Genomic DNA, 11193 nt, shown 5'->3' on the forward strand with positions numbered 1-11193 from the left:
CAATTTAGGGTGGTCCTGGCCGGATGGGCACCCCACCACCACTGGATTAATGTGATTTGTCCTACAGTCGATGTCGGAGACACAATATGCTGTTATGTATCAACAAAGCCCTTTTGGATCAGGGTGCTATAGAACAAGGACCCTACTGGACCTTCACGTGTATGAGCACCGAAGAGGCCCCTAAGGATCGGTGGCTCTGCGGACCACCGCACGAGAGCGCATAGGAGTTACGCTGGATCCGCCACTGAACTCATGGGTAAACTTTCTTTCTTCCCTTTAACACTTCTCATTTTTTTTATTTTTCTGCATGACTGACAGGGGGGTGGGGCACGTTCCCTCCTGGATAGCAAACTCTCCTTGCTGTTGAAAGGGATCATGTTTAAAGGGATCACGTTATCAGGGACGTAGCCAGGATTTTGAAAGCGGGGGGGGGGAGAGGCGAGCCGTTATGCGAATTACGGAGAGCCGTTATGCGAATTACGTAGGACCCCGGCGGGGTCAAGGGGGCGAATCCCCCTGTGAATTAGCGCACTCTGAACGTTCTTAGGACTGCTTGAGAGGATAAAGTGAAAATTGCAATAGACGCATTATAAATAAGCGCAAAAATAGAAAATCGAAAGAGAGGTGAACCAGGGAGGGACATTCATAGACTGAGGAACCACTCACCTCAGCCCCACCATGGTTGGGACTGAGGTAAGAAAATTTATGATTAGGGCATCTCTAGACGGCCGGAAATACACTCTCGCACTTTAATTTGAATATATATTTTTTTCCTTAAAAAATTAAGGTTGGGGAGGGGGGGGAACCTTGAATCCACCTCTGCTCAAAACATTCTTTATCCAGAATAGTCATAATCACGAAAAATGGACATGAAAAACCAGATCACATCCTAAAAACAAACAGCAGTCACTAAGACATACATCAGGAGCCGACTCGATGGAGTTTAATGTCATACCCAGGGAAGGGCACATATCTGTTTTGAAAGGTGGAGGGGGAGGGCATTTTGTGAGTCGACACCCACCTCAGCCCTACCATGGTTAGAGCTGAGGTGAGAAAATTTGAGGAAATAGTACCTCTAGATGGCCAGAAATGACACTTTTAGTAAAATTCATCATCATCACATCACCATTAGTCAATGAAGCGCCAAAAAAAAATTTCTCATGATCTTTTATCAGGGATTTTTGACAACCATAGAGATCTTATTAATGTGTGTAAGATATACCACAGAAAACAAAGCTTAAAAACATTGTCTTTGAATATGTACTTTACATAGGCCTACTTCAAAAAACGTGATTTCACAACCACCTCAGCCCCACCATGGCTGGAGCTGAGGTGAAAACAATTTGAGGAAGTAGTACGGTACCTCTCGAGATGGCCGGAAATGACACTTTTATATAGTAAAATTCATCATCATCACATCACCATTATAGTCAAAATGAAACGCCAACAAATTTATCATGATCTTTTATCAGGGATCTACTTAATATCCAGGACAACTTAGGCCTAACTATAGCTTACTAAGCTTTAACTATTTATACTATATTATGATCAACAAATCACAACTTTTTTCGCATTTAGCACAATTTTCTTCACTTTTCATTGCTATTAATATTATTATCAATTATTACTATCGTCATCATCATCATCATCATCATTGTTACTACTACTGCTACTGCTACTGCTACCGCTACCGCGTACCGCTACCGCTACCACTACCACTACTACTACTACTACTACTACTACTACTACTACTACTACTACTACTACTACTACTAGTTAGTAGTAGTAGTAGTAGTATTATTAAACAAAAATTTAAAAGAAATTTGAAAAAGCATAAAACCGAAATTGAACCACAGTATCGCATTTCTATCTTAAAAGACCTGGCCTGAGATTTATGCATTTAAGATTTTTTTAAATCACGCTTAGACCCATGTGTTCTATTAGGCCTATGTATAACGTGTACTGATGCATATTTACATAATAATAATAATAGTGTAGTTTTATATAGCGCACATATCCATCTAATGTAAGATGCTCAGGGCGCTTGATATGTGGACTAAAACATGTTTTAGAAGTATTAATTTTGAGTGATCCCAGGAAAGAATTTGTATTGGCTCAAGAATAAGCTTTAACATTTTAACACTGTGTACAAAGGGGGGGGGGGGGGAGCCACGGCTCCCATGGCTCCCCCCCCCCTGGATACGTCCCTGCACGTTATAAGCCCAATGCCTCCGTAAACGTCCACCATCATCAAAGTAGGCCAAATTTTGCATTAAACTAAAGCTAAATCATATTTACATTATATGAAACAACCTTTATTAATTGAATTTACGTGAATTTCATGCGAAACACGTTTTTTATGCCGAATTTTGGCTTGGGAATTCCATTAAAAAAAGGCATGTAAGGCTAAACCATTGCCTACTCTGTGACAAGTTTGCTGACAACTATCGATATTACTCGTAATAAAAAAGAAGACGTTTAAAAAAGGACAGTTCTAAATCGCCCAGTACCGTTATGTTACACACGTAGTTCCCGGTCTTTATCTCTGCACCCGGCCTGACTTCGAAATCGCTGCAGTTTTCGTTGAAAGAAGACACCTCAGATCGATCAATTAAATAATAACTCAAAACTGAAGTTGATCTTGTTTTTAAATATTAGAGGTTATATTGTCTTCATCTAATTTATACTAGTTAACCAAATATACATCTGTCGAATGCACTTCTGCATAATAAACAACCTAGGAGTGAGTAACCAGCCAGCCGTGCGCGAGGATAAAAAAGATAGGCAGACCATGGAGAAATAAGTTTGGACTCCATTACTCTATGGGCAGACAACCTCCTAGGTTTGATTTTATATTAGGCCAGTATGTAACGCCGACTTACCATGATGGCATTTAAAGTATACCGTATTTGAAGTGTTACAAAAAAGTAATGAAAAGCTTTTCCCTTCTTGAATAGATAATAAAAAGCAAAATCTAATTTTCCGAACAAACAACTTAATTTAAAGTTTCGTTTGTTTAAATCAATTCAATTCAATCCAATATTTATTCACGATATAAACTTCTCAATTTTTAAAATACCTCTATAAATAAACATTTGTTTTTTAAAAGGTCGTGAGTGTACTGTAGTAATTTACTCTGAAACGAAAAAGTAGGTGCAGCTCGAATTCTGCTCTTTAAACGGAAATAAATTGTATATTACAATCATTAGTATATTTGACCTACGTTCTTGAACATTTGCCCAACCTAGTCTTGTTAACATAATTTCAGCTGATTCATCCCATCTACAGTGTAGAATCACTCGCCCTGCATGATTTTTGAGTTTATGTAGCTTTTTACTTAATCTATCGCCACATTTTCCCCACACTTTATAACAGTACTTAAAATGCGGTGAAATAATGGTATCATACAATGTTATTAAGCAGTCTTGAGTCACAAAACTTTTACGGCAACTCTTCTGAGAGCACTAATACCTCTTTAAACATTTAAACATACTAAGTTAACAAGTTCATCCCAAGTTAAGTGATAATATTATGATCACCTCTAAATATTTACATGAGTTCACAATCAAGGAAATGGAGTCATACATACGCACATATACAATATAATATAGACAACTAAATTTAAATTCGATTTAATAACGTTACGTATTTAAAACGTATACAGTAATTAAAAATAAACAAAAAACAAACAACAGCAAATTCAATCTTAATCCTCAGGTATACACACATAACAAGCCGCACCAACAGTCTGATATGAAACTCAAGCGTATTCACTTGTAGGTCTACTTTATTTCAAAAAATAATTAATTTTGCGTTTTATAACCACAAGAAAAAGGCTCATCATAAAGGCCCGCACCAGTACCAATACCCTGTGTATTAATAATAGCCCTACATGTTTTTTTTGCATCTTATATTTATATTCAAAATACCGGCAACTCGTGTAAATATAATTATTATTCATTGCGCTTCATTTATTCATGGTGGAAAGAATCTCATTTCATAAGGCTTTCAATAAAAAACTTTGAACAACTCATTTTCTATCATACTCTCAATACATTATCTTTTCAAGAAACTTTGAAGAACTCATTTTCTATTATTGTCTCGATACATTATCTTGTTCACATCATTTTAAATACGACTTTTCTCTGAGCCCAAACTATAGGTGTAGGCCTATGTAAACCTATCTCTTTGTGACTAGGCTTATTAGATTGCCGAATAAATGTTATTGGATAGAATTGACTAGGCCTAATGTTTTCTTGAGTGGTACCTTAATAAGAATAGTGTCTAGTAAGGTCATACTTTTTCTATTATGGGATGGCCCCTCATGAACATTCACCACACCCACATACAGGTGTCCGACAGGTGATAGATGGATTACTCTAATAAAAAATTAATAAATTGTACAACAATTCAGTTTCAAATAATCCTATTTTGGGCCCTGAAAGCAATACCTCCATGGTAGGAAATTCCTTAGTAAAACATTATCCTGGTCGGCCAATTTATATGCGAGAGCAGGGCTCTCGAAACTTCGTCCTTTTCAAGGGTTACTTTGTGCCCAAGATACCCGGTAAACTGGTGCCAGCTACCTCGCCTAGTGTCTTCAACAGCGATATTTGGACCAGTACACCGGGATAACTCTACTCCTCTCTAAAGAAGGTGTAGTGTGTTCTTTTTGGTGCATATGAGCAAAATAAAGAAGAAAGTACTATATCTATGATCATGGTACTAAGGTTGACGACGTAATGCAGCGAACTACTAAAACTGTCAAAATAACTCGCTTTTATAAAGACGAAGTAACTCTTTGAGTTTTTGCGCCGCTTAAACTCCAGGAGTATTAATGTGTAATACAGGACCTGTATTAGTTGTCTATGTGCAAAACAAGAATTTATGTAGGAATAAATAACGAAGCGAAGATGTAACATTTGTTATCGTTTTCTTAAGGTTTTTAAAACCACCTAAAGTCAGTATTACCATATTGGGAATATCTAAAATTCTAGTCCCCATTAGTGATGTTTCGCAATAGACGACGTACCGGTAAAGCAGACGAGAATTGCTTATGACGGAACACGTAGATGAATGGGTTGACGGCCGAACTCATACATACCAACACCCCCGACATCAAATCAAACCAATATATATCAGAACGTTGAACAAATATGAAGATAACACCTCTGATAGAAGAAGGTAAATATGCAACGACGAATACGGATACTATCAGTGCGCATGTTTTAGCCGCTTTAAACTTCTTATGAACAGTTGTCTGTGTGCCGACTGTATTCTGAGATGTTGGGCCTATGGTGTTTATGTGTTTCCTTGCCACCATGAACATACGGAAGTACATCATAATCATTAAGATTACACATGTAGGAACCAGGATTAAAGCCAAGTAACTTTGAACTGCAATGCCTTGTGGATTCATCGTGTAGCAAAGAAATATTCCTTCAATTCGTTTGTTTTTCCATAGAAATAGGACACTGCTATACATACAGCCTATAATCCAGGAGATAGCTATAGCACGATGAACCCGGCTCGGAGTAACAATCTGTCCATATCTTAACGATTTAGCTATTGAGATGTATCGGTCCGTTGTAATAAAAACAAGGTGGAGAAATGACGTCATTGCAAAAGTTTTAAATGGAATGTATTGTACCTGACAGTCATTGATATTCGGTAGGTGTAGAGATCCCTGCGTGACAAGCCCCCACACACACATGGGGACGCCGATAATCCCCGTGAGTAGATCAACTAATGCTAAGCTAGCAAGTAAAGTGAACTGTGGCTCTTGTAAACTTGGAGTTCGGCGAATTACAATAAGAACAAACGCGTTTCCACAAATGACCACCAAGCCTAATGGTATATAAGCTGTTAAAGCAAATATTAAATTATCCCTAATTTCGTTGGTCGTGATGTTTCGGGCGGCAGGCAGATCCATTTTACAATCGTATCCAACAGAACTTAATCAAGCCGCATCCAAGGACGCCGCACCCTCATATAGTGACTGAAACAGAATGGAAGATGATAATATTTTACATGTTTAGTCTCGGTGTTTAAAATCCAATCAGATGAAGTGACGTCGCTGGGCACTATACATTTCCTTCAATACAGAAGAATATATAATGTTAGTGAGTAGCAAGGAACACAGACACTAATATTAATAATAATTTCTTAAATCGCATAATAAATGCATCAACTAAATGTAGGTGGCGACATTGAGATATAAACACTTTAATACGCAAAAAAAAATAAATTACATGTTAAGACTTTAACACATTTTTCTCAATAGCTGTGTTGAGTTACACTAATATTAAAATTCATTATTACGGTGTATATACAGGTCCTTCTCCAATTAAATACCACTTTAATTATTATTATTATTACTATTGTTATTATTATTATTATTATTTTATTAACACTGAAAAAAGAAATTGTTGTTAATGTCAACAGTTAAAACAAGATAAGATCTGATGAATATATAATTGATGAAAACCAACTAGCACTATATTTTCGCAATAGACGACGTACCGGTAAAGCAGACGAGAATTGCTTATGACGGAACACGTAGATGAATGGGTTGACGGCCGAACTCATACATACCAACACCCCCGACATCAAATCAAACCAATATATATCAGAACGTTGAACAAATATGAAGATAACACCTCTGATAGAAGAAGGTAAATATGCAACGACGAATACGGATACTATCAGTGCGCATGTTTTAGCCGCTTTAAACTTCTTATGAACAGTTGTCTGTGTGCCGACTGTATTCTGAGATGTTGGGCCTATGGTGTTTATGTGTTTCCTTGCCACCATGAACATCAAATTTTAAGTAAATCAGGGAAATACCAGTCTAAAAAGAAGAATTAAAAATGTGGGTTAATGGCTTAGAAATTATAATCAGGGTTCGTACGCGTCCTTAAATTCCTGGAATTTCCTGGAAAAACGAATGAGCATTTTCTAGTAGGCCTACTGGAAATTTATGATTGTCCTTGAATAATTCTTCAATGTCCTGGAAATTTGATTATTTACACATTTATCGTATTGTATTACAATACGTAAATTCTAGGTCATGATTAAAATAAACTAAAAAATGTTCGTTTGTTTTTGTCTTTTCAATACTCATACACAATTAAAGTACAGACCGTTGCCCGCATACTGTAGCTATTTCTCAAAAGTAGGGCGGCATGCCTATAGTATTTTACTTTACACACGTGCGGCTCTCGCTCTTTGACGTTACACAAAGGAGACACGCGGCGGGTACATTAGAGCACTAATAATTTTCGGTACCGTAAAATACATAGGCGTAGATCCCGGGGGGATGGGGATATATCCCCCCCCCCAATATTTGACAAGGGGGATGGTCCATTGTATCATCCCCCCAATATTTTGACTATGTATGGGATAAAATGGAGCTCTACACACTTCAAAAGACTGTCACAGAAATAACTTGCACTGTCTTATGCGCTTACAAAGATGAAAATTAGCATAATGTATTAATGTTGATAACAAAATTATTTTATCTGGTACCAATCTAAGCTCTTCTTTCCTTAGATGTTAGATGTGCTTGCAAAGAGAGCCACATTTCACACTGATGGGTGTGTACGACATCAGTAATATTATGTCAATTATTTTTAGGGTTATATCGGTTGATGAGGAATTTATTGATTACCTATAAAAGCAATTTGCATCAATTCATTTTGCAAAAACAAGTTTTCCAGCTTTAGAGGGGGGCACATCTCCTGTCCGCACAAGGGCACACATTGGCGCTTACACCAGGCGCGTAACAGGGGTCTTGGGTCAGAGTGGGTATTTATATATTTTATTTTTTATTTCAACCATCTTTAAAGAGGGTAACCCTTCTAGTTTAGCCCAGTAGGTTAACTGATATTCAGGGGCCCTCTTTAATAAAATTAAAGAACAGTACAAACAACATCATTACAACATATAATAATAATAATAATAATAATAATAATAATAATAATAATAATAATAATAATAATAAATACAATCCTCATTTCCTGGTTAGTAATTTACCATACCCACCCCACCCCACCCCACTCCCCATATAGAAAATAATACGACATAGGGCTTATCTTATTTATAATATAGGCCACACACGTATGTTTGAAACTAAATATATGCATTTTCATCATGGATTTATTTATTACAAACATATTCTTTCACCATCTATACACATTGAGGCCCTTCTTTTAGGTTAAAATGATCTATTTTAAATTTGGCTTTCTTGAGTTTGGGACTATTATGTGTTTAAATAACTTAAAAGGATAAAACTAAAAAAGCCCTAAAAAATGCGCGCCAAGCGCGCAAAATATTTTTGTGTTTTTAATTCCAATTTCGTCGGAATTGATGAAAACTCCCTAAAATATGCAATTTATAGAGGAAATTGGCCTACCGTAACAAGAAATGCGCGCAAAGAATTTGAGAATTTTAGGTACTTTCAGGGGATGCATTTGTCAAGGGGTGGAGAAAGATTTTCCAAAGATGGATATTTTCCCCTTTTCCCCCGGTGTTTTTAATTCTAATTTCGTTGGAATTGATCAAAACTCCATAAAATGTGCATAAATTGGGCCATGTTAACAAGAAATGCGCGCGAAATTTGAGGTTTTTAGGCACTTTCAGGGGAAGAAAGGGCATTTATAAAGGGGTGGGAAGATTTTTCAAAGATAGATATTTTCCCCTTGTCCCCCAGTGGTTACGCCATCGGGCAGCATAGATCAAAGGAGTTATGAGAGTTTTTGAAGTGGAGAAGGGGTTGCAGGGTGTTGTGAGTCTGGTCATTATGATATCTTCCTTTTTATTCTTGTCTTTATTTTTCTCTTCTCTTTTTCTTTCCTTTTCTTCTTCTTTCTCTTTCCCTCCCTCTCCCCTCTTTCTTTTCTCTTATTACCCAGCCCGGTACGTCGGCTTGGTCAGAGCCCGGTAAAAACCGTCAGGGGAGGGGCAGTTTCCCCCTCCCCCCGCGCCTGTTACGACACTGGCCAACACGCCAATCATCCCCCACCCCACCCCCCCCCAATGCAAAATATTTTTCTAAGCCACTGGTGAAATACATGCTAAATTTGGGCATGTATACACTGTCGACTGATTATGTACTGTACAGCATATTTTTTTTTTAGCACAGACAGGGTTATGGCAGCCGAGGCGTTGAAAACACGAAAGAGGCAATCTAAGCTAGATGAGTTCGATAATTTAAAGAAGAGTAAGTAAAGATGTATTGCGCTGATATTGAAGGTCTGAAAAAGTAATCCATAAGGTTTGCTGATCAGGCCGAGAGTAAATGTAGTCTGACCATAGAGAAATGTTCTATTTTCTCTATGGTCTGACCGTATTGCCAAAAGCGAACAGCCTGCGCGTCGAACTGCCGCTGAGAAAAAGTCATTACTGGCAGAAATTGAGGCGAACATTGCTTCAAAATTAGAAAAATAAAAAAATATGTAAATCCAGAAACTACCATACCTATGACATTGTTTCGAATAAAGTGAATTTTTTAAAAGGAATATGCTGTCATTTTTGTGTTGCTATTCTGTGTTAAATTTAGTGCTTGCAAATGTTGATAATTCAATTTTACAATGTACAGTATATATTTGCTTTACGTATAAACAAATGCAATCATCGCAAACATATCGTACGTTAACATTTGCTTTATAATAGAATTTAAAAGTTTACATATGTTTATAATATTAATTATAAATAATAACCACGAATACAGAGATGAAATAAACGACTTGGTAATGTACAATTTAACAAGTTTCAACATTTTAATGACCAATATGTATGAAATATGAAATAACAATTAAGATCTCCGCAACGTGTATCCATAACGAAGGAGATTAGGACACCGGGGGCTATTGCTTAGCAATGTCAACATCGCTACAGCTTCTTTCATGTAAATTGTTGAATAGCCCTGAACAGGCGTACACTCCACCGAGGCGTCACAATGGAATCAAGTTATTACTGACACGCCGGTACCACAAAGCCACCGACAGGTTTAGCCATAAGACCATGTTCTGCTCCTCAAACACGTTGAGTATGACTCTAAAGAAAGTATTCCTGAAGACCTCATAGTTACCAACCGTCTGGCATCGTGCGGGACGGTCCCGCATTTGTGATTTTGGATGTAACACGCATTTGGCAGAAACACATGCGTGATATTAAATTTGTCACGCATTTAGTACAATCACGTCTAGGCGTGATCATTTCATTCATTCATTCATTTCACTTAGTTTTTATTGTCCAATTTTAAAAGGAGAAGCAGAGCGGAAACAATTCATTGCATATTTAAAAATATACAAAATATAAAAAAATGGTACACAGTAATAATGAAAAGTAAAAATATGGCATTCAAATACAAAATGTGAAAGAAGAATTTAATCACGAATTCAGAGAAAATATATTTAAAATTAGAAGAAATTAGATTGATTAAATTTGTAAAACAATCATGTCGTAACTTGAGTCATTAGAGAGCTAATTGTTATCTTGTTTGACATTCAATTCAGACAGAGAGCTTGAGAGCAGTATTACGTTTGCATTACTAAAAATTGATTGGTATGGTTAACTGGTTCTGGTTCTTGATGGTGGGTAAAGCCGACCTCCTATGGACTCCAAACGTGTAGGGCCATGGTTCTTAATAGACGGCCCATAAGCCAAATTTGGCCCATGAAGCAATTAAAAAATAAAATCAAATTAAATCATTTGATAAATAATGTTCTCATTATAAATAAAGACAACAACGCAATCCCTATTGAAAAAGAAATTTTCTAATGTTTTATATTTAATTTCAAATAATTATTTTAAATACAAAATAATTTGAAATCTAAAAAAAAAGTTAATCTGCTATAACAAAAGCGCAAAAGAATAAGTTAGTTATTGCTATATCTGGAAAAGCCTGGGAAGATTTTTTAACTTAGTAGACTCAAAATCGAGGTGGTTTGAGGCTTTACTTTACAGAATATAGCATTATGACGGAGGCTACTAATTTTCCCCACGGATTTTTTATTCCCCTCCCCCTAATTTTTCCCATTTTTCAATGTATTGTTCCTCCTAGTTTTCGCATTGATTTTTTCCATCAGGTTATGTTCATTATACTTTATAAGGCAGAGAACATATTAATTTTTAATTTTATTTTGTGTTTTCTCTATATCAATTAACTATTGTCTAGTCGTTGTAAAAAGG

The 11193-nt window shown here is 36.5% G+C and overlaps 1 protein-coding gene across 1 annotated transcript; it reads right to left on the bottom strand.

The window, feature by feature from the left end:
- Positions 1 to 3913: 3913 nt before the first annotated feature.
- On the bottom strand, positions 3914 to 5971 carry LOC117110507 (trace amine-associated receptor 7c-like). The gene has a single exon (XM_033253248.1). It carries the CDS (start codon positions 5930 to 5932, stop codon positions 4994 to 4996), a length of 939 nt encoding a protein of 312 aa, XP_033109139.1. The 5' UTR covers positions 5933 to 5971; the 3' UTR covers positions 3914 to 4993.
- Between the last annotated feature and the right edge of the window lie 5222 nt (positions 5972 to 11193).

Source organism: Anneissia japonica, unplaced genomic scaffold, assembly GCF_011630105.1.
Source record: "Anneissia japonica isolate Jap-2015-1 unplaced genomic scaffold, ASM1163010v1 scaffold3040_len1308831_cov196, whole genome shotgun sequence".
Classification (NCBI taxonomy): domain Eukaryota; kingdom Metazoa; phylum Echinodermata; class Crinoidea; order Comatulida; family Comatulidae; genus Anneissia; species Anneissia japonica.